This window comes from Staurois parvus, unplaced genomic scaffold, assembly GCF_062004578.1.
Source record: "Staurois parvus isolate SC_StPar_1 unplaced genomic scaffold, SC_StPar_1.0 ptg000422l, whole genome shotgun sequence".
Taxonomy (NCBI): domain Eukaryota; kingdom Metazoa; phylum Chordata; class Amphibia; order Anura; family Ranidae; genus Staurois; species Staurois parvus.
The window spans coordinates 7,192,367-7,217,660 of NW_028318218.1; the positions used below are offsets into that span (position 1 = coordinate 7,192,367).

At 42.2% G+C, this 25,294-nt stretch overlaps 1 protein-coding gene across 1 annotated transcript in view; it reads right to left on the reverse strand.

The window, feature by feature from the left end:
- The window catches only part of GUCY1A2 (guanylate cyclase 1 soluble subunit alpha 2), a 321,813-nt gene that overhangs the window by 79,149 nt on the left and 217,370 nt on the right, over nt 1-25,294 (reverse strand). Inside the window, exon 5 of the mRNA XM_089687296.1 lies at nt 15,617-16,102. Coding sequence (XP_089543422.1) covers nt 15,617-16,102 — 486 coding nt within the window. The remainder of the gene's footprint in view (nt 1-15,616; nt 16,103-25,294) is intronic.

The following is a 25,294-nucleotide window of genomic DNA, read 5'->3' on the forward strand; positions in this document are numbered from 1 at the left end:
GAGGAATAGTGCCCCATCATCGGTGTCAGTGGGAGGAATAGTGCCCCATCATCGGTGTCAGTGGGAGGAATAGTGCCCCATCATCGGTGTCAGTGGGAGGAATAGTGCCCCATCATCGGTGTCAGTGGGAGGAATAGTGCCCCATCATCGGTATCAGTGGGAGGAATAGTGCCCCATCATTGCTGTCAGTGGGAGGAATAGTGCCCCATCATTGGTGTCAGTGGGAGGAGGAATAGTGCCCCATCATTGGTGTCAGTGGGGGGAGGAATAGTGCCCCATCATAGGTGTCAGTGGGGGGAATAGTGCCCCATCATTGGTGTCAGTGGGGGGAATAGTGCCCCATCATAGGTGTCAGTGGGGGGAATAGTGCCCCATCATAGGTGTCAGTGGCGGGAGGAATAGTGCCCCATCCTTGGTGTCAGTGGGCGGAGGAATAGTGCCCCATCCTTGGTGTCAGTGGGGGGAGGAATAGTGCCCCATCCTTGGTGTCAGTGGGGGGAGGAATTGTGCCCCATCGTTGGTGTCAGTGGGGGGAGGAATCGTGCCCCATCCTTGGTGTCAGTGGGGGAGGAATAGTGCCCCATCGTTGGTGTCATTTGGGGGAGGAATAGTGCCCCATCGTTGGTGTCAGTGGGAGGAATAGTGCCCCATCATTGGTGTCAGTGGGGGGAGGAATAGTGCCCCATCATAGGTGTCAGTGGGGGGAATAGTGCCCCATCATTGATGTCAGTGGGGGGAATAGTGCCCCATCATAGGTGTCAGTGGGGGGAGGAATAGTGCCCCATCCTTGGTGTCAGTGGGGGGAGGAATAGTGCCCCATCCTTGGTGTCAGTGGGGGGAGGAATAGTGCCCCATCCTTGGTGTCAGTGGGGGGAGGAATAGTGCCCCATCCTTGGTGTCAGTGGGGGGAGGAATAGTGCCCCATCCTTGGTGTCAGCGGGGGGAGGAATTGTGCCCCATCGTTGGTGTCAGTGGGGGGAGGAATCGTGCCCCATCCTTGGTGTCAGTGGGGGAGGAATAGTGCCCCATCGTTGGTGTCATTTGGGGGAGGAATAGTGCCCCATCGCTGGTGTCAGTGGGAGGAATAGTGCCCCATCATTGGTGTCAGTGGGAGGAATAGTGTCCCATCGTTGGTGTCAGTGGGAGGAATAGTGCCCCATCATTGGTATTAGTGACACCAATGATGGGGCACTATTCCCACTGACACCAATGATACTTACCTTGCAGACCCCTGCTCCAGCCTGGGCTCGCTCGCTCCCTCCCTCTCCCATGGTACCGTCACTTACCTGTCAGATGTCTTCCTTCTCCGGCCGCTCTCCTCCTCTTCACTCGCTCGATCTTCGCGGTGCCGCTCGGCTCCTCCTCTCCAAGCTTCACCTCCTTGCCGGTGATTGGCCGCCTGTGTGCCTCTCCTGAGCTACAGTGCCGGCGGCCAATCACAGGCGAGGATTGATCTCGAGGTGTGTCCAGATGACAGGGGCGGCATGTCATCCCGCCCACACCTGGAGACGGCGGTGGCGGCGGCGGCGGCGAGGAGCGGTGTCTCGGTTCCTAAGACCATCGGAAATATGTGTTTTCCGATGGTCTTAGGCGACCCCTGTGGAAGCGTCGTTCGACCCCCAAAGGGGTCGCGACCCCCAGGTTGAGAACCGCTGCTGTATAGGCTCAGCTGCTAGTGGTGGCACAAGGCAGGAACATTCAGGAACAGTCCAAGCAAGTTTCCACTTGTGTTCAGCACCTTCTTCTTGCCTGACAGTGTGCCTCCCCCCGGAGGGGACCTTTTCAGTGTTTTGTCAGCAGTGGGCTTTCCACACAGCAGAGCCTCTAGCATTAGTCAGCTCAGATATAAAAATGCATGTAGTAACCTAAATAATTCATGAAGTCTGGCTAACAGGTAAGATGTGGACCAGGAAATAGAAGCTTTTACCAACCCAAAACTCTAGAAATCCTCCAGGCTGCAGGACCCAGCAAAGGATTTATTAAGATCTGAGAAAATAAAGTTTTTTTCCTCTATAGTAGACACAAACCCTGGAGATTACATGTGTACACCAGCCACAATCCTGCCATCTAGTGCCACTAGTGTCACTCTCCAATTATTTGCTGATTCTATAATTAAGTAAGTAAGAATCCAGGATTGTGACATCACCATTTGGCATTGTCAGTTGTGCGGGAGTTGATCACAATGCCTATTGGGGTGCCCTGTCCTTGATTCAACTCCAAATGCCTTTAGCAGATGTATATATGATTATTAAACTCATGAAAAGAACCTCTGCAATACCTTAGTATATAGATATGAAGGTGTATTATTATTTTCTTGTTTTAAACTTTTTTGTTTCCATTTCTTCAAATGATGTTATACATGCCAGGAGTCTTCATGGGGATTTTTTTTCTCATCTGAAGTAGGTGTGTTTCTGTGTGGGGGGTTGACAGCTAAGCACACCCTCCTGCCTGCATGCTTGAGCTGAAGGCAGATGGATTCTAGGAAGTAAATGCTACGTGAATCATCTGCCCTTACTCAAGATGGCTAGAAATGCTAGGGGGTATTTTTCAGAGTGATTTCTCAACATAATAAAACATGGAGACGTGGATGAGTGAGTTTGCTTTGAATATTAAACTTTAATTAAACAGCATTTTCAGCTTGTGGTGCTCACCCACAGTTTAGTTCAGTTTAGTTTAAAGAGGAACTCCAGCCATTTGCAGAAAAAAAAAACATCAGCAGCTACAAATACTGTAGCTGCTGACTTTTTATAAGCAGGTACTCAACAGCCAACGGATCCAGCACTCATCACCCAGACCAGTTATTCACCGGTCTTCAGGTCCCTTGAGTGTGGGAAGCAAGTTGTTACTTCATACTGGCTCACAGCCAGCAAGTCTCACTGAACTTTCTGAATGGACCAGCAGCCTCCTGGGACCTGTGAAGTGTCCCAGAAAGTTGCAGGCAAGGCAATGAACTTCCACTCAGATCGCCGGGCAGGGTGGGAAGTGGGAGCAAGTACCTGTCAAAATCGGCTCCCTGAAAAAATATATATTTACATTAATGGCAGGTAAAATGGTAAAATGAGCGCAACTTCAGATTTTTTGTGACATTCGGCTTTAAAGAGTTGTCTTTTCTAAATTGCTCTGGTTCATTCTGCAATATGTGGCCAGTTTAAATGTCAATAGAGCTTAATAGAAATCTCCTGAATAAAGTTTTTCATAGTCCGAAATTGAATGTAAAAGAGAATCAATACATGTATGCACTGAATCCATGGACCTGCTTGAGATTTTCTTATTGTAGCAGTATCCAATTATCTTAATTGTGCATTTTGGCTGTAAAAGGCAGCACTTTGTGCAAATGATAACCAAAGCTCTCCATTCTCCCTGCTAGACAAACATACTCTACATTCTAAATGGAATTCTTTTGAAACCAGCACTCTAGTTAAACCATTTATTTGGACTGACACTAGAGTCCTGGGGCACAGCATTAACAGATATTCTTCCTGGCATTTCTGTGTTTCAGAGAAAATATGTAATTCTAAAAGAACCAGTTTTTTTTTTAAACATTGCAATTCATTGTTAAAGCATCCAAGGCAGCACCACTCCATACCTCTCACCTCTCCTCCACTGCAGACACTAAGGCTACATGTACACTGGAACTGCCGTAGATGTTAACTCTACTGGCAGCAGAAAAACGCAGCAAAAATGCATGTAAATGTGGTTTACCTGCATTAACGTGTGGATGTTTATTCATTTAATTGGCCAGAGTCATTGCCATTGAAATAATTGCCCAAGTGTTAAACACTTTTGGCTTTTTTTGGACAAAATGTTCCTCTCCTTAAAGCGGAGCTCCACCTAATAGGGGAAGTTCTGCTTTAAGGACTGCTCCCCCGCTCCCCATTAAGGATTGGCACCTTTGGGGGGTGGGGGGGAGCGGGTACCCTAATTTGACAGATACCCACTCCCACTTCCGGTCCGATCGCCTAGGTGATCGGAAGCGGAAGGTGTCCTCTCTCCCTCTCTCCCTGTAGTCTTTTGGGACACGTGACAGGTCCCAGAAGACTACAGGACAATTCATGAAGTGCAGCGCTACTCGTGCATGCGCAGTGGGTACCCGGCTGTGAAGCCGCAAGCTGCACAGCCGGGTTTATGTAGCTGCTGACTTTTATTTTTATTTTTATTTTTTGACAGGGTGAGTGGAACTCCGCTTTAATATGATTCTTCTGCATTCAGGAGAAGGATGTATAACCAACCCTAAACTCTGCTGCTACTAAACTCTGATAAAAGCCTATTTGTGCATGGACACATAGGCTTTTGTTGAGTTGAGTTCAGGGGATTTGGCAAAAAAAATGCCAAAAGCTCCTAAATTCATGCGATTGTCACAAGATGAATCGAACTGCAACTGTGGCCAACGGCATCGCGCAAAGTGTGTTGCTCAAAAGAAATTCAGGGGCTTCTTTTGGGTGAAGTGCTTCGTGGGACGCGGTTTGCCGTGATTAAAATAAATGGCACCTGAACATGATGTTGTTGCCCGCAATTCAAAACGTCATAGTGTGAATGGGGCTTAAGAGTAAAGCTTTGAATGTGGGATTATTGTATGTATTTGGCAACATTGGGGGCAGAACAAAATAAGGTAAGGTCGTAGAACAGTTTTAGTGGGTAAGATGTGCAGCAGAGGCATGCAGAGGGTATGACACCATGTTCATGAGAGGCACATAGAGGGCTTTCCAGCAGGCAGTATGTGTAGGAGAGGAGTGCACACAGTACGACCATGGGAAGTATGTGCTAGAGAGGAGTGTGATGAATATAACATGGGGTAATGCATGTAGGAGAAGAGTACAGGTGACAGTGCACCAGGGGCGGACTGACCATTTAGAAATTTGGGTACTGCCCGAGGGCCCGGGGTCAGTAGGGGGCCCCATGAGATACCCCTGGTACCTTTTTCATAGGCTTTTTTGAGTTTGGGCAAGAACACAGGGGCCCCATGATCCCCTATTCCCCATGGGGCCCCATGAGTTGTCAGTCCGCCCCTGCAGTGCACTAGGGAAATAGGTTAGCAATTTTAAGTGAAATAGGTTAGCAATTTTGGCATCATTTTTGTGCATTCAAAATCTACAATTTTGTGACAAAATCAAGTTTGCAGAAATGTAGAGATAAAAAAAGCCATATGTCTTTGTGCTATTAATTTTGACCTTCTGGGAAGGGATGAAGACTTATTGTCAGGAGAAATACTATAATATATTTATACTCAGCCTGCAGACATTATGGAGTTTATTTACTAAAGCTGGGGAATTGAAAATCAATCTCACTTCTGTGTAGAAACCAATCAGCTTCTAACTTCAGCTTTTTCAATTAAGCTTTGGCAATAAAACCTGGAAGCTGATTGGTTTCTATGCAGAAGTGAGACGGATTTTGCACTCTACAGCTTTAGTAAATAAACCCCTTAAAGTCCATCTCCAGCCAAAAAAGCCTTTTGTATTATACATCTAGAAGTGAAAAGTCCATGCACAGACACACTGTCCTATCATTTGTTTTTCCTGCTGCAGTAAGAAATAGTTCCCACAGTTTTTGGAAGAGATCGCCTCTTGGGAACACAAATGTTGCTGTTCCCATAATTTTTGATGCAAATGGAGTTTATTTACAAAATGAAGGGATTTATCTGTTGTTTGACTGCAGTCAAAACTAAACTAACAAGGACATACACTAAAAATAGAAAAATAGACGGACTGGTACTAATAACAATCAAAGTAAGGATTATTATACAACCCTATAATTTAGTATATTTGTTTTCAGCATTGATCCTAGATCCCTAACTTAATCCTTAGTACCTCTTTATTCTCTATATGTAACATTTACAATACGAACCAAAGTGTTTTAATATGACAGGGCAAAAAACATTGAGCTACATGCTAATGAGATGACCTGTCTTGATTAGGCAGAGCCAATGATTTCAAGTTAAAAAAATTGGTTTGGGAGTAGGCCCGGACAGCCGCTGATTGACAAACAACCACCCTATCAGTAGTGAGAATGCAAGTAGTAAATCCTGTATTATAATAATAATAATTAGCAGTAATGCCCCCTGCCCCCAAGGATGGTTCCTTAGGGGCAAAGGCAGTCAATTCTGAAACTCTATGAGCCTAAGTAATGGCAAAGAGAAAAAAAGCATCCATGTCAAATGGTCAAAAGCAGGAATGTCAAACTCAGCATTATGATTGCCCTCAAAGAGCCGGTTGCATCTGGAAGACCAGATGTCCAGAGCACCCCACTCCCCTTACATGACTGACAAATGTCAAGAGCCCCACCACCATCAGAAGTCCCCCACCCTCCCTTAGCTGTCTGACACTGAGCAGTATGTTTCACACCAGAATTTCTTGATAGTCATGACATTTCATTGTGCCCTGCTCAGATTCAAAGCACCCAGTGCCAGAAGCAGTCCCAAAACATACATATAAAAAAAAAAGATTATGTGCTTGAGAAATTTATCAAAGGTTTAATAAAGTGGATAATGGTTTGGACATAAGGCTGGTTTGGGATTACTTTACTAACAACAGCAGTTCGGTTACAGGATCGGTGGCAGGTTCATGGATGTGAGCTATCAACATTTTCTTTAAAAGGTTACCTGGTTGCGTAATTATTTATATATCACAACAATACTACAAAAGCCCCTAAAGGGGCAAGGTACATATTGGGCACAATAGGAACAAAGAAACAGCCAGCGCTCAGGGATCCGATTAAATCAGCCGCAAATGCACTAAAAAGGAACCCTAAACCTTACACATAATCCAAACAGAAACCAGTGCAGCTAAAACATAACAGCTACCTGGGGTTGGTGAGGACCACCCACATTGGCCAGAGGAAGAAGCCTGGGACAGTGCTGGAGCGTGGCAATAAGTAAGAATTCCCCTCTCCTGGAAATCTACCACAATTTCAGGGTGAAAACCCCTTCAGACTTCAGAAAACTAATGAATGCTGTTGAGAAAAGCCATGGAAGGAGAAAGATAAATGACCCCAGTGAACTGCGGTTGCAGAGGAGTCTCATATCTAGAGGAGGGATCTTTTTCCCACGCTGTCTGTCTGGTCCATTTAAAGGGGGCTTCCTGCTGATTCCTGGTTAATATACCATTCAACACATTGCGCTTTAATTATGCGCATCTGGTGAATGTGTATTTTTATCAATCTCCCACACAGATAAAGCCACATGGAATAATTTGACACCAACTGTACAATAGGACCCGTTTGCAACACTGTATGCTGACCTGATTGTGTCATGCCTTCACGACTTTATGAACACTCTGCTTTAAGACTTTCAAAGTTGCACTTATTTTATTGCGCCAATCATAGAGCTTCATCCACTTAGATTTGATATCACCAATATTCATTAATTATTATTATTTAGTATTTAATATTTTTTAGTCTTACTGTGTGTCATGTTTTAGCGCTGCACTGGTTTCTGTTTACATATTGGGCACAGTTTTGCTAATTTGTTCCAAAATTTGTCCCAAAGAACTCTATGCACTCTGGTGTTTGGAACAGTTTATTTTACTGCTTTGTGTCATGTAACCTGGACTCGGGCGGACTGACCATTCGAGCACTTGGGCACTGCCCGAGGGCCTGGGATCAGTAGGGTGCCCCATGAGATGCCCCTGGTACCTTTCATTGGCTTTTTCATAGGCTTTTTTGGGTGTGGGCGAGAACACAGGGGCCCCATGATCCCCTATTGCCCAAGGGCCCCATGAGTTGTCAGTCTGCCCCTGCCTAGACTTTAAGAATCTAATAAGACAGCTAATCTAACCGTAAAGTATTTTTATCTTTCACTGCCTGATGCCCTGTAAGGTCTAACAGTCTGCGTCCAAGGACTTCCATCCATACCTGTATGCATATATACTTTTGGATCAGTGTTCACCAGTGTACAGCCCCATCCTGTCATTGACTTGTGCAAGTGGCTGTATGCAACACCTCTGACTCCCAGGCACAGAAATGTGGCTGTTTTTTTCATGCTGGATGGCCCTGTATGCCCTTGTATATGAGCCCTAATGAATCCTGGAGGCTTTAATTACCTGCTTCAGCTCTCACATCTGTATACCTACACCAGAGCAATTTCTAGATTTCTGCTATGGGCCTTTTTATTCAGCTATAACATTGTCAGAATTTAAGATCAATAAGTAATACATACCTTGTTGTTCCGGGATAAACAAGTCTTGCCTTTGGTAATATTTATTTAGTTTCTACCCTATCTATAGCCGAAATTGTGTAAAAAAAAATGTTTTTTTTCTGCTTTGACCAGTGTTATAAAATATGTAGTTTTACTGTAAAAAAAGTATACATTTTATTTTATAATTTGTCTCATTTATATTGACACTAAAATGAGTTTATACAAAACATGGCAAAGTATTTGCAAATTAAAAAAGAGGGCTTTCTCAGTTTTGAGCAATTATTTATGTAACACAGAAAAAATTACAAAAAAATAAAAACAAAAAACGTAATAAATTTTAACATTAATGGTAAAAAAGAAAATACAAAAAAGCAGACAAATAAAAGATAATGGTAGAAGGGAAGGAATGAGTTAGTAAGGTAATTCAAATTGACTAAGGGTTAATAAGGGGTTTAATAGGAATGCTTTTTATTAAAATGTGTTTTTTTTACTTATTAAAGTGGTAGTAAACTGCAGCTATAAAAAAAATAAATAAATAAATTATCTGCAAGTCAATTGCATAATGTGCTAGTGTGCATCGTATACTAGCACATTATGAAATAAGTACCCTAGAATTAAGCCCTCCAGTGGTGTGCTTTCACCGCTGACAAAGCTTCCATCTTCACCCGGTTTTTCTGCCGGATTCACGAGCTCTGGCCATCTGACTGACCGAGCCGTGATGATATCACTCCCACTCATGCATGCGGGAGTCACAGGCCACGGCACAGGGCCCTGAAGGAATGGCACGGGCATGCCATTCCTTCAGAGAGCATACACCAGCTGCCAAAAAGAGCAAATATCTCATGAATGGTGCATGTTTATTTTAAAGTGGCGTTCCACTCACCTGTCAAAAAATAAAAGTCAGCAGCTACAAAAACTGTAGCTGCTGACTTTTAAAAAACAGCCACTTACCTGTCCCTCAGTCCTGTGGTGTGTCCCCCGCATCCCGTTTCACCGGCCATCCTGGATTCCATGAGACTGGCATCTTCAGTGTGGGCACCCGGCTGTGACAGCTTGCAGCTTCACAGTCGGGTACCCGCTGCGCATGCACAAGTAGCGCTGCACTTCATGAATGGTACTGTAGTCTTCTGGAACCTATTATGTGTCCCAAAAGACTACAGGAACGGAGGACACCTTCTAGGCGATCGGACCAGAAATGGAAGCGGGTACCTCTCAAATTCGGGTCCCTGCCCAACAAAGGTGCCAATCCTTAATGGGGAGCGGGGGGGGGCAATCCTTAAAGCAGAATTTCCCCTTTTGGGTGGAGCTCCACTTCAACTTCAGGTAACCTTTATTATATGCTTACTTGTAGGTAAAAATCACAAAGCAGACTTTACTACTTCTTTAAGTTGCTGTAACTGCTGTTATATGCAGATCATCCTTTTTTAACTACATATGATATACAGTACATAGTAAATAGAATTTCTTTTTTTTTTCTCAATTGTATTTACTTAATGACATTTGCAGGTGTCATTTTACACTGGAGCAGCTGATCATTTATTTATTTTTTATTATTTTTTCAAACAATGAAAAGGTATAGACAGAAGTTACAAACCATGACAACAATACAGAGAAAATACAATGCCAGCAGCAAGTACAGCAAGAGGATCTTGAAAAAACAAGAGTAAATATTTGTCAATACACAGTATAGACATTTGATAAATAATCCAGTCCTGCAATGTGATGTATAGCAAGTCCGCAGAACCACGTTTTTAGGTGTAATTAAAATGAATGGCACCCAAATACGCTGTTGTGTGATTTGTTATTTTAGAAAAGCGTTTTGATATCACAGGCAGAATCATGGCGATTCCGCCCTCGAGTTAAAACACCATAGTGTGAATGCGGCCTTAGGTCTCCTTCTCTCTTAGAGTCTTGCCCTACTAGGGTCTTGTCCAGGGGCGGACTGACCATTTGGAAACTCGGGCACTGCCCGAGAGCCCGGGGTCAGTAGGGGGCCCCATGAGATGCCCCTGGTACCTTTTTAATAGGCTTTTTTGAGTTTGGGCAAGGACACAGGGGCCCCATGATCCCCTATTGCCCGGGGGCCCCATGAGTTGTCAGTCCGCCCCTGGTCTTGTCTAGGCTGTGAACTTTTCAAGAGAATTTTCCTTACAGCTTAGTGAATGTGGTGAAATGTAACCCAATAACATGCAAATAAAATTTTAAAAAAATAGCATTTTTGCTGGCACTTGACTGTATGATGATTGTCTGCAGAGCTTCACCTAGTGCACTAAGCTTTCAGGCAAATCTGTTTGCACAGATTTCTTCCCTTGCAAAGGAAACAGTCTTGCTTTTAGTAAATCAACTTCACTAATTATTGCTGCTGCCTGCCACCTACTAACAAGAACTACTTTTATATGGCATTCAAATTCAGTGGTCTGAACTGATCTATGCCTGTGATTTGCAGATCTACTTCCCTGGGACACTGACATAGAACACATAACTGCTCAGTGTTGACTACTTCTGTATTCACTCCTGAAGAACAGTTTTTGTGCAACCAGAGGTAAGAAGAGGGAGCTCTATGAGCCGCTCCCCCTCCACCATATAGCAGAAATACTGCTACAGGGGTGCGCAAAATCATGTAAATATATGTGATTTTGCAGCTCTGGGAAGGGGGCGCGTGAGCCATTTGTTGCCTCAGCTGTCAATCACCGGGTTCCGGCCGGTAATTTCTCTCTGGCATCCGGTGATCGCCAAGTATTACCGACGGGGTAGAGAACTGTATGCAAACAATACAGTTCTCTCCCCTGTCAGCTCCTGCACAATGCTTTGTATGGCTCTGCATAGCTTACAGTTGAAACACAGCACACAGCCCCCATAGTAAAACTGCACACTGTCAAACAGCACACAGCACACAATTTACCTTTTGATTGCCCCAGATGTTATCCCCTTCCTGCCCAGTGCCAGTGCTTTTTTTTAGCACCGATCACTGTATTGGTGTCACTGGGGATGACAGTGACACCAAGTCAGTTCCCCCCAGTGTCAGAATGCACGATGCAGTCCCGCTATAAGTCGCTTATCGCCGCCATTACTAGTTAAAAAAAAATTCAAGTATATATACCGCCATAACTTTCATATAAACCAATTAATTTACACATATTGGGATATTTTTTAGCAAAGACAAGTAGCAAAATACATTTTGCCCTAAGTTCATGACAAAATTTGATTTTTAAAAATTTTTTATTGAACATGTTTAATAGCAAAAAGTCAAAAATATTGTTTTTTTCTCAAAATTGTCGTTTTTTTGTTTATAGCGCAAAAAAAATAAAAACGCAGGGGCGATCAAATACCATCGAAAGAAAGCTCTATTGTGGGGAATAAAGGATGTAAATTTCATTTGGGTGCAGTGTTGCATGACCGCTTCTCCTCCCTGCTAGCTGTCACAATTTAAAAAAAACATGTCTGCCTGTTCGGCCATGTCATTCATTCAGAGTATTCTTTGAATGAGGACACTACAAGTTCCAACAGCCTTTGCAGATGTCGGCTTGTAGTTTTCAGTGAAGTACCATGGCGCTCCATAGTGCCGTGGTAGTTCATTGAGCCTTCTTGTCAGTAGTATATGCTTGCTCATACGAGATGCACAAGCAAGTAGATATACTGATATGTCAGGGGCAAGGAACCAGTGGTCTGTTGATCGCAGGTGCAATGCTTTAGAAGCTCCACAAATAAAAAATAATAAATGCACATTTTTTTACCTGCATTTTTTGTTAAAAGGAGATCTTATCCTTTAAGAAAAGAAGCTAAGAACATTGCTTACCGCAACATTAAATTTATAGTAACAATAATTGTACTGTACTTTGGAGCTTTAATACTATACATCCGAGTTACATTTTAATAAGTGTTAGGCTCCATGCACACTGGCTTAAAAATCGCTTCTTTTACAGGAGTTTTGTGTTTTGCCTGTAGAAGCAGCTCCATGTTATCCTATGTGTCCATGCACATTAGGATTATTAGAGGCGTATTTTAAAGGATAAGTTCACCTTTGGCAGCATGTTACACGTTCCACTCATTTTTAGGGAGGAACATGTAACATGTTTTCATAGCTGCAGCTGTGCCCGCCATCCCCCTCCCTCTGACAGATAGTACGGGGAGAAGTTTCCCCGTACTAGCTCTCAGATTTGAAAACAGTGCGGCCATGCAGGGCTCCGCCCACATGGCCACGTTATTCATTCATGGATATATAGAAAAAAGAACAAATTGACGCTGGGTGGGGACCAGACTAATAAAATTCTAAATATGTTGGATGGTCAATATAAAATATAAAAGAGGAAGGGATAGGGGATATATGTAAAGAATGATAATAAAAATCAATAATGATACAATAAAAGATAATGCAACAAAAATTGACAGACAAGACATAAAAGTCCACAATCCAGCGATCCTAAGTGGAATATGGCAGGTGAAGGCAGCTCCCCATAGAACGATGCAGTACTCTGGTCCCTGGTCTGAAGAAGAAGCAACTGCTTCGAAACGCGTCACCTGACATTTTTCCTGCTCTGCCATTGGTTGCCCGCCAAGTCCCTGTCTTCCTTGCGGTCCACGCTGGTTTAGGCGCCATTTTCAAACTCACTGCACTGCTGACAGCTGACAGCTCCATTCCCGTTAATCCTGAACGACCAAGACCCACACCGCTGGTGGACTTATGGCTTACCAAAGGATTACCTTACCATGCTTCTTACTCCTCATGTTTGTGAGTAGTTTTAACACCCTATGTTATTAATAAAATAATGACCCTCTACACTTAGATTGGCGCCCCCTTCTGCCCATCATTCATTCATGGACCTATCATGGCCCTAGAAGCAGTGTGCTTGTAGTTTTCAGTGAACTACCACGGCATTGGGGAGCATCGTGGTAGTTCATTGAAGCTTCCTGTCAGAATATCTGCTTGCTTGTATATCCCGTACGACAAGCAGATCTTCTGACAGGTCTGCAGGAGACCTACATGGCATCAGCAATCTACTGATCGCTAGTGCAATGCTTTCCAGGCTTCTTTGGAAACAAATAACAAATGCACATTTTTTTATCTGTAAGAAAATGTGCATTTGTTAATTTTGTCCAAAAGGTGAACTTATCCTTTAAGCTCAACATTTGGAGGCAGGAAAAAAACCATTCTGGTTCAAGTTTTTGATTGGAACTTTCTTGAAGAAAAAAACGGTATACTCTCCTAAACTCGCCTACACTGTGTACAAAAACGCTGTATATTAATATTTTTTTCTGCCAAGGGAACTGGCTTTTTTAACCGCAGTGTGCATGGAGCCTAATTGCTGTTTGCAAGCATTTCCAAAAAAGATATTAGAGCTTATTTCCACAAGAACTTTGCAAGAACATTCCGGCAGCCGTTAATAAATGGTAATACACAACAGTTCTGTTGATGAAATGAGTATATTAGTGGTGAAAGGATTCTGCTCTGTTCCTTACAACCCTGGCAACACTTAATTCAGCGAAACAATTAGTCTAAATTCACATTGTACACGTTCACATTGCCTGAGAAGAGTTCTTTTGTGGCCAGCCTGAGGTCCAGAGCAATCTAGAGTCCCATTCTTGTAGAAAACATACAATCAGGTACATAGTCAGCAACCGACAGCAACAATATTGTGTTGTTCTTCAGCAGTTCTTTATTAACTGCTGATGGGATCTAGATCTAATTTACAATGGCTGCCAAGGCCAGCAGGGCTACAATTTTCCCAGTCTGGTAAGTCTAGCAAAACTACCATGGTAGGAAAGGAGTGCAAAGACTGTTTAGAGGAGTCACACAACAGTTCAGTTGAAATCTCCCCTTGCTCTTGTTTAACAGGACGTACAGTTGAATAATAGTTCCACATATAAAACTGAAAGAATGCTTGCTTTTTTAGGCTGATCAAGGTACAAAATATGGGAGCCTTTATAAAAAGGCATCGCAATTTAAACATTGATAGATATAAGCCAGCAACTTAGTGGACTCAAACATTGAAAATCTTTATTGCCTACATGCAGCAAAACAATGCTTTGTTTTACTGGATAAACTTGTGTACGCAATAAAGATTTTCAATGTCCAAGTTGGCGGCTTATATGTATCTACATTTTGGCTCCATGCACACTAGCATTTTTTATAAGCTCAAAAAACACTAGAAAAGAAAGCTGATAATAGCGTTTTTGTGCCAGCTTGTAGTAGTGTTTAGTAGCGTTTTGGAGCGTTCGCATTTTATTAGCATTTTTACAGTAGATGTAGAAAAAAAACGCTAGAAAAAAAGCTGCTAGGAGCGTTTCAGTAGCATTTAGAAGCATTCAGCATATTTTGTGCCGGAAAAACACTCCAAAAAACTACAAAAACAATTTTTTTATGCTCCTAAACACAAACTCAAAAAATGCTACCAGCCTAAAATAGTGTGAATAGACACACAGGATAGCACTATTTAGCATCTAGGAGGCACAGTGGCTAAATGGTTAGCACTTCTGCCTGGCACTACTAGGGTCACTGATTCGAACCCCAGCCATGGCTCCACCTGCCTGGAGTTTGCATGTTCTTCCTGTGCCTGCGTGGGTTTCCTCTGGGTACTCCGGTTTCCTCCCACACTCCAAAGACATGCTGATAGGTTCATTGGATCCTGTCTAAAATTGTCCCTAGTATGAGTGTGAGTTAGGGACCTTAGATTGTATGCCCCTTGAGGGTTAGGGACTGATGTGAATGTACAATATATATGTATGTAAAGTGCTGTGTAAAATTGACAGCGCTATATAAGTACCTGAAATAAATAAATAAAATAAAAAAATAGGAGCTGAAAAAATAATGCTAATAACAGCTTTCTAGGAGCTTAAAAAAATGCTAGTGTGCATGGAGCCTTAGAGTATTGAGGGACTGCACATCCCAGCCACTGAGCAACAGTTTTCAGCCTTGGATAGCATCATCAGCAGTAGCTTGGGTATTATATTCAGTGACAAATTCAATATTCCTATAGCAGCATGGTGCCTAACTACAGCTCTGCCTTTTGGTTCAAAATGAACACTATATACTTGTGGCCCTTACTTTTGATAGTGTTTCCCATTACCCTCTGTGCAGCTGTTCCTTTTCATCAGTATGTCACTGGTTATATCAGCTTCCATCATGCTTTGGGAGATCAAATCCCTGTGGCTAAAAGGATGCCTCATATCTGCTGAACTGTTTCTAGAAAATTGGTGTGTGAAACTGATCTTAATCTCAGCAAGAGCCAGGGATCATATTCTTAGCAAGAACCTGATTTTTAGAATAACTCTACTAAAAGCAAGGGCTGTTTATTTGAAAACATGGAATCTATGAATGAGAAACATTGTGAAAGGAAATGGGATCTGGCCCAATAGGTGTTTAGGTAGTTGCTAAAGCTTTTTTCCATTAGCCTAGATTTCCGATTTTATAAAAGCATATACAATAATATCTTTCAAAATAATTTGCTGAGATGCAGAAATACAATGATAAACATAATTAAACTGGATTACCTTATATATATCCAGGAATCCACACTGGTAATCAAATCGAGTGTAGAGTTCATTCAACATACTAATCACTTGCATTGGAGTGCATTGTGCACAGACGGCTGTGAACCCCACAATGTCAGAAAAGAGCATGGTGACATCATCAAACTTCCTGGCCTGAACAGACTTCCCCTCCCAGAGTTGCTGAGCCACGTCTCCGGGGAATATGGAATACAGAAGATCCACGGTCTTTTTCTTCTCCTCCTCCAAAGCCTGGTGGGTTTTTTCTAAGGTGGCTTTCAGTTTATCCATTCGTTTCTTGAGGCCATCCTGAGCCTTAGCCTGCTCTCCAACCAGGATGACATCACGGGTGGCATCATGGATGGGTATGTCAGAAAGATGCAAGCCTCGCCCCATCAGCTCATCCAGTTTGTCAACACGTGGAGAACCCAAAAATAGAATAGAATTGGACTCAGGAACATGAATCATCTGACCTTTCACCTCCATCACCTGCAAAAAATAACATGTACACATATGAATTAGGGTTAAAGTAAACCTGGCACTTTATCTGCCTCTCTATTGTAAACACCTTCCTAACTTTGCATTGCTACCCTGCTAGCCAGACGCTACTTCCAGTTATGAAGAAGCATGTGGCCTTCTACCCTCCTGCCATAATTCAGTGCGCTTGGCACCTGATCAACCAATTACCATGCCCAGAAGCTGTCAAAAAGGGGCAAGGGGAAGGGTGTTAGCTTGCACAGGGCATTTACGCAGGATTGCAAGTTTAAGTAGCAGGTCGCTATCAAAAGAATGTTACTTTGCCCTGAATGGGCACTTACATTTATTTGTGGTTTACTTAGTCCATCTAAGACTACATATCCATCCACAGGATGGCAATGCTGCTGCAATTCACTGCAGAATAAGTTACCCTATTACATGGGCAGCACAGTGGCTAAATGGTTAGCACTTTCGCCTGCCAGTACTAGGGTTGCTGGATTGAATCCCAAACACGGCACCACCTGCCTGGAGTTTAGCATGTTCTCCCTATCCCTGTGTGGGTTTCCTCTGGGTACTCCGGTATCCGATCACATTCCAAAGATATGCTGGTAGGTTAATTGTTTTCTGTCTAAAGTAATGTGAGTTAGAGACCTTAGATTGTATGCTCCTTGAGGGCTAGGGGCTGATGTGAATGTACAATATATATACATGTAAAGCACTACATAAATTGACAGCACTATACAAGTACCTGTAATAAATAAGTGAAAGTCAATGCGTCTACTGGCATTATGAACAGGTATTAAAGGGTTAGTTCACCTTTACCAAAAAACTGCAAGTAGATAAAAGCAAACTGTGCCATTTTGACCAATGCTGAATAACACCCTTGTTATAGGTGTAGGCCATTTACGTACCTCTCGAGGTCTGTCCATAAAACTCCCAGAGGTGGCATTATACCATCCTACCTTGTTGCTAGGACATTGATAAGATGCTCCCAGGCATTACTGCTCACCCCCTCCATCACAGGAGCTCACAAACTCCCACAAACCTGTGGTCCACTATATTCTCCATTGCTGTATAACTGAGCTCAGAGCTACCGCAATGGGGAGAGAGAGCACATCCAAGGAGGGTTGAACTAACTGGGAGTGTCTCAGCAATGTTCTAGCAACAAGACAAGATGGGATGATGCCATCTCTGATAGTTTATCGCCCTGGCTTTGGGAGGTACATAAATGGCCTATATCTTTAGCAAGGGCATTATTTAACGATGGTCAAAGCTGCAGTTTGCTTTTTTTACAGGCACCCCATACTTTTATAGGCAGTTATTTGCAAAGGGTGAACTAACTCTTTAAACTTTGTTACAGTTTTAGAAAAACAAAACTGCTATGTTAAGGGTGAATTGCATCATTTATGTCATTTTTGCTTCTGCCCATTCCATTTTAAATGTAAAAACACATTTTGACAATTAACTGAAGCATAACACATGTAGTATTTTTACTACCATGCACCAATTTCTCATTTTTACAGTCTTTGTTTTTTTAGGTTTTATCTTGAGATCAGTTAAATTTGCTGCCTGGGTGGTATAGTCTTGATCTTGGTGGTAATTTGTATGTAAAAGACAATTAACAAAAATGATAGTTATCATAGCATTAGCATCTAGCTGACAATCATGAATTTCTATGAGCTGTCTTTTGAAGGAAGCGGAAAAGAACCATTTTTGGTAGCGATAAAATCATTAATGATAAAAGATACACACTTTGTACACTCCTACAGATAATCCACGAGGGAGCCAGTAATGCTGTCATCAGCCTTTTATAGCTACACTAAAGGAACATAATTAAGTTTCATAATGTAAGAATCTTCAGAATCATTTTACAAGTACTTGACTTATAGAGGCACCAACTACCACCCCAAAATAGTTCCAGTTTTTTTTAATGGGGAACTAAATACTCCTATCTGCTCAGTGACGAGGCTGGACATTCTTTCATCCCAGGCAAAGACTCAGTTTAGCACCTGCCCCTGAAGAGGTGTCAGTAGGGCAGTGGACATGGATGTCAGTAGTTTCTTATTTTATTTTTATAGTTTTTTTTACAATATTATTTTAATTTTTTTTAAAGAGCCCTGCTGTTGGGGGGTTTGGTGAAATATGAGGGCTCTAACATATCCCTGATGTCTCACTTTTGGGACAGAGAAAGTAATTGCCCAGTCCCTTTTTCCTGCAGCCTCAGCTGCAGTGAATAGTGAATGAATGGGAGGTGCTCTGTGTTGAGCGTCCTCCTATTCATTCACAAACTGAAGCATAGTAAACACAGTTTACAATGCTTCAGTTATGAATGAACACAGTGAGTGCTCAATAACAATCTCTCACTATGTTCACTCACAAAAGGAAAGAGCTAGTAAATTACATGTTTACCAGCCCTTTCCCCTGCTCTACATTCTGAAACATCCTCCACAGCAGCCAGCAGGAGAGGAGAGGACAGGAGGAGAGCCAGCAACACTGTGGGGGATGGGGGGGCAAGGGAGCACAAGGGGCCTGGCAAGAGAAGGAAGGGAAACCTGGAGAGGAAGGGTAGTGGGAGCAACATTCAGTGGAACCAATGGACTGTATTTTCCTCCTGCAGGAGAAGCAGGTGTTCAGCTGCTCCAGGAAGAAAATACAGACCATTGGTTCCACTAAATGCTGCCTCCGATGCCCCACCTCTCCAGGTTCCAATGTGTGGCCCACCTCCAGGCTGTACTGTAGATGTGGCCGTGTTGGCCTAGCTCTCTCTTCCTTCTGACCTTTTCCTGGATGCTGACACCCCCGGTGGTGTCCCTCTCAATGTGGCACCCGGGGCACAAACCCCCCAGTTTCAGTCCCGTATCTAGAGAGGATGGGGTCACGTTTGCCTCTATTTAGATTTGTAGTTGCCTCAGTTTTGCACATATGACCATCTGTAACACTATGACACCACCCATTTGAGGGCTGGAAAGGTCCAACTGTGACACCTATCACCAGAGGCTTGCCTTGAATGTAACATACTGTTTGTATGTAATTAGGCAGAATGTAAATGAAAACATTGCAGAACACAGCATATGTTTGATTAAGGATTTAATAACATTTATTAAACATTTCTTACACAAGCTTTCTTTTGGGAAACAGTTTAATTGATAGGTTTAGTTCTGCTTTAATAAACATATGCTTAGAGTTAAATTGGTCTTAACAGGCTACTTTTTTCCAATTGCCAGCAACCCAATGCAAGCCTCCTGTGGACTTTGTAAAGCCTGTAACTGCTTGGAGTAAACGAAAAGGTAATTAATTACTATTTAACCATCCCAGCCTGCAGCCCATATATTGACTTTCCTCAGCATGATATTCTGTGCTGAGGATGTGTCAATAAAAATCTTCCCTGATGGTAGCAGTCCACACTTGACATGGCTGCTGACTCTCGAACCTGGCTGTTTTTGACAGCTCAAGTTTCCGCCAATGATCAATCACTACATAGGATTGCATGATCAGGAATCTGAGTGGTTCACCATCATCAGTATGAAACCAATAACAGTCAGTAACAGTGTGGTCTCAGAACTAGGAGCTTGCACAGGTGTGAATTCCTAGTTCTAAACTCAAATGTAAATTCACATTCTCTCTACATGAAAAGGTTAATCTGAAGATAATGGTCCTCACAGTTTTAAATTGCATCTTGACACATTAGTATAAATGGCGTATCTTTCACTCGATAAGATGCACTTTTTCCACCCAAAAAATGGGGGGAAATGTCTGTGCGTCTTATAGAGAGAATATTGACCAGGACTCCCCCGCCCTCCCCACCGCGGTGTTAGAATACTGGGAAGGCCGCTCGGCTCTTCTGTGGCAGAAGAGAGGAACAGTCCGAGTCAGCAGTGCAGCAGTGCCAGGCAGGGCCCAAAGCAGCTGCCCCTTAAAACGGAGTTTCAGCTGAAAAAAAAAAAGTCAGCAGCTACAAAAACTGTAGCTGCTGACTTTTAAAATACAGCCACTCACCTGTCCCTCGGTCCAGCAGTGTCCTCACCACCGCTGGTTTCACTGGCTGTCTTCTCTCCCTGGTGCCAACATCTTTAGTGTGGGCATCCGGCTGTGACAGCTTGTGGCTTCACAGCCGGGTGCCCACTGCGTATGCACGAGAAATGCTGTGCTTTGTGAATGGCCCTGAAGCCTCTCCACAGTGCATAATGCATGAAAGCCTGCTTGGAGTTTGCAAAAAAGCACCTGAAGGACTCTCAGACTATGAGGAACAAGATTCTCTGGTCTGAGGAAACGAAGATTGAACGGTTTGGCCTCAAATCTAAACGCTATTTCTGGAGGAAACCAGGCACCACCCTTCACCTGCTCAATACCATCCCAACAGTGGAGCATGGTGGTGGCAGCATCATGCTGTGGGGGTGTTTTTCAGCAGCAGTAACTGGGAGACTGGTTAGGATTGAGGGAAAGCTGAATGGAGTACAAAGATATCCTCAATGAAAACCTGTTCCGCAGCACTTAGGACCTCAGACTGGGTCAAAGCTTCACCTTCCAACATGACAACGATCTTAAGCAAACAGCCAAGACAACTCAGGAGTGGCTTAGGGACAAGTCTGTGAATGTCCTAGAGTTACCAAGCCAGAGCCCTGACCTGAACCCTATTGAACATCTCTGGAGAGACCTGAAAATAGCTGTCCACTGACGGGCCCTGAATTCCTCCAACCTGCGGAGACTGAGAGGATTTGCAAAGTAGAATAGCAGTAAGTCCCCAAATCCAGGTGTGCATCATAGCTTGTCATGTCATACCCAAAAAGACTTGAGGCTGTAATTGCTGTCGCTTCAACAAAGTACTGAATAAAGGGTCTGAATACTTAAGTACATGCGATATTTCAGTTTATTTATTTTTAATTCACAGACATTTCAAAAATTTTGTTTTCACTTTGTCATTATGGGGTACTGAGTATAGATTAATGAGAACAAAAATTAATTTAACCACTTGCCTTCCGGAGGATTTACCCCCCTTCGTGACAGGCCATTTTTTTGTGATACAGCGCTGCATTAGTTTAACTGACAATTGCGCAGTCAAGCAACACTGCACACAAATTAAATTTATATCCTTTTTTCCCCACAAATAGATTTTTTTTGTGGTATTTGATGACCTCTGTGAGTTTTATTTTTTGCGCTATAAAAAAAAAGTGCCAATTTTGAGAAAAAAAAACAATATTTTTGACTTTTCTATTAAATATGTCCAGTAAAAAATGTTCAAAATCAAATTTAGTCATAAATTTAGGCCAAAATGTATTTTGCTACAAAAAAAAACCCAATACATGTATTAATTAGTTTACATGAATGGTTCACATGAAAACTATAGCATCTACAAATTTTGAAATAGATACTGGAATTTTTTTTTTTTATATACTAGTAATGGTGGCGATCAGCAACTTGTGGGGGGACTGCGGTGTGCATTCTGATGGGTGTGGGGGGGGGGGACCGACTAACTGTCACTGAAATCCCCAGTGACACCAATACAGTGATCAGCGCTAATAAAAAGCACTGACACTGTACTAATGACACTGGGCAGAAATGGGTTAATATCTGTTGCAATCAAAGGGTTAACTGTGTGCTGTTTTACTTTGTGCTGTGTGTGTGCTTTGCACTATATGCACACTATTTTGTATGGCTCTGCTATGCAAAAGCAATATGCAGGAGCTGACGGGGAGAGATCTGTATTGCATTTACATAAAGGTCTCTCCCCCGTTGATCGCCGGGTGCGGGTGGGGAATCACAGGACGGGACATGGTGATCGACAGGTGAGGCCGCCAATGGTGGCGCGGGTAGGGCACGCACGTCCCCTACCCTGAGATGCAAAATGCGTATATGTGTGTATATGTATATATATATATATATATGTGATTTTGCGCACCCCTGCCGCCCTGTAGCAGTATTTTTGCTATAGGGCGGCGGGAAAACAGTTAAACAACTGTAATATCAGGCCGCAACATACCAAAATTGTAAAAAGTGGAGGGAGTCTGAATCCTTTATGCACTATATATATATATATATATATTATGCTGTAAACTTTTGAGTGTTGTTATTTGTCTGGAAATGCTCTGGGGTTATGTGATGCAGTCTGTTAATATGCAAATAGCACCGAGCAAAGTCTCTTCAATTGGTATAGAAGATATACAACAACTGATTGAATCAGTAAAAATATGACCCCTCCTATAGTAGAGGGAAATGCAAATGTTTTGCTGCAAAACTTTAAAGATGAAATGAAATGTTTTTTCATCAGTCATATAAAAGGAATAAATTAGGTAAACATAATGGCATTCTATAAAAAGCTGAAGGCTATGATAATAATAACAACAGCAGAAAATCTAAATGCGACAGTTGGGTGAGCGAACAGCAGTTTTATAAATGGACAGCACAAGCGTCAGTGTCAGAGAGAGAGGAAAAAAAAAAAGATTTTCATTGTCTGTATAAAATCTAATCATAGCATAGAGCAGAAAAAGGAAACTGTAACATTACAGGGACAATGGAAACCCATACAGCCAGGAATATTCAGCCAGCTTTATACTGCTTATACACAGGTATATTTCATCTATGGGACAGGCAGAGATCCTTATCTTCCCAGGGGTGGGATGAACTACGTCTTGTCTTGAGGCCGCCAGCTATTTTCTGCTGTTATGGAAGTAAGGGAGAATAAATATGGCGTGCAGAGTTTGAGTAAGTTACTGATACTTTAAAGCATAAAATGGAACGTAACTGTATCTGAGCACCACAAACTAAAAACACTATTTAATTCATATTTATTATTCAAAGCAAACTAGCCTATCCATCCATGTCTCCATGCTTTCTTTTGTTGAGAAATCACTTTGTAAAATACCCCGCTAGCATTTCTAGCTGTGGCCATCTTGAGTTAGGACAGATGATTCATGTAGCATTTACTTCCTGAAATCCATCTTCCCTTAGCTCAGGCATGCAGGCAGGCTGGTGTGTTTAGCTGAGAAATCCCCTCCTCCAGATGAAATAAAAAAAATACCATGAAGAGTCTTGGGATGTATGACATTTTGGCCTAGACCAGAAACCAGTAAGAAATTGATGAAATATAACAAAAAAGTTTAAAACAAGTAAATACTGTATAATATACCTTCCTATCTATTTACAAATGCTAGCAGCATAAGGATAACATAGTTAAAATTGATTGAGAGAGTTTAGTTCCACTCTAAAGGCTTCCCTTGGTTGGGAGGGGATGGTAAAAACACATGGCTTTGCCAATCCGACCCATTCACCTGAATGTGGTCATGCTACTCTTCAGAAGATGCTACAAGTGAAGTGGTAAAGAATTAAATTGTATGTCAAATTTGTTTCTTCGACCTATGACTTCATTAGGGAGAAGTTTCTTCATGTCCTGACCCTGAGAGATTCGTACAATAAATAAAGGTTTGTGTTCCTCACCAGAACAAAGAAAGTAGTAATAAAAAATTTTTAACTTGAATTGAGCTTGGGTTCGATCCAAAAGCATGTTTGGCCGAATCCAGAAGGAAGCTGTCAGTGCCAATCCAATCAGCTACAACTGGGGCATTCCTCAACTCTCTCAATTCAATTCCTCAGCTGAACTTACACAAAGGTGCAGAGATGTCTTCATGGACACCATTCACATAAGATGGTCACATATTAGGGAAATTTAGTATTTATTAAAAAGCAAAGCCAAGGGGTATGTACAAATAAAACAAAAGGATGGTATTTTTCCAATGATGCACTTTTACTATAATGTGTCACGAATAAATAAATATATAAATAAATAAAGAAGGTGCAAACAAATGAAATTGACAAGTGTAAATAATAACGGTAAAAAAATGAAATAAAGAAAAAATCAGCAGCAAAATAACTAAGGAGACGAAGCGAGGCAGTTGTAAATCTTCTAAAGAAAAAAAAAAAGTTTGTCTCATCAAGGTAATATCATTATTTATTTCAGGTACTTATATAATGCTATCAATTTTTGCAGCACTTCCCAAATATATTGTACATTCACATCAGTCCCTAGCCCTCAAGGGGTGTACAATCTAAAGTCCCTAACCTACATTCATACACATAGTAGGGCCAATTTGGACAGGATCAAATTAACCTACCAGCATGTCTATGGAAGGTGGGAGGAAACCAGAGTACCCAGAGGAAACCCACACAGGCACAGGGAGAACATGCAAACTCCAGGCAGGTGGTACCATAATTGAGATTCGAACCAGCGACCCTAGTACTGGCAAGCGTTAGTGCTAACCATTTAGCCACTGTGCTACCCACATCATATATGCTAGTATGCATCGTTTTGCATTCTCGTATACTTGCATAGAAATACAAAACCAACTTGAAGCACACAAAAGTCAGTCAATGCAGGCCCCTAATGTTAGATGTCTCAGATTCCCACAAATCCACCTCATTCAGCTCTCTCCCACCAATCCCCCATCCCTATGTATTCCCTCTGTGTGCAGTTAGCTTGACCATCTTGTGTGTGCAGTTTTCATGCTTAAAATGGTTGTACACCTCTGAAATAAAAAATTAACATAGCATATCCCTCTACAGTGTGTACTTGACTGGAGCACTTAGTATGATTTCCGTTTGCTGGCTCCTTCCTCTATCTGCATGAGTTCCATAGTTACATATTTAGTTTGGTTGAAAAAGACCAGTCCATCAAGTTCAACCAATAAAAGGGGGAAAAAATAAAATCAAATTATACAATCCTATAAACACAATCCTATTCCCACAGTTGATCAAGCGGAAGGCCAAAAATAAACAAAGCTTGACGCAATTTGCTCCTGCAGGGGAAAAAATTGCTTCCTGATCCCCCAAGAGGCAATCAGATATTCCCTGGATCAACTTTACCAATAAGTGTTAATACCCAGTTATAATATGTACATTTAGGAAAGAATTCAGGCTTTTTTGTATTTCAATGATTTTTATTAATTTTAAACATTTTAAACAGAGACGTAAGCAAAAGGTACGCCCACGCAGGGGCTATCAATGGGAATTCAGGCCTTTTTAAAGAAATCTACTTAGCTGTACAGAACCAGCTCTTGGGGTAGTCCATTCCACATTTTCACTGCTCTGTGAAGAAGCCTTTCCATATTTGTAAATTAAATCTATTTTCCTCCAGGCGTAAAGAGTGCCCCATTATCCTCTGTGATGACCTTAAAGCGAATAACTCAACACCAAGTTCGCTATATGGACCACCAT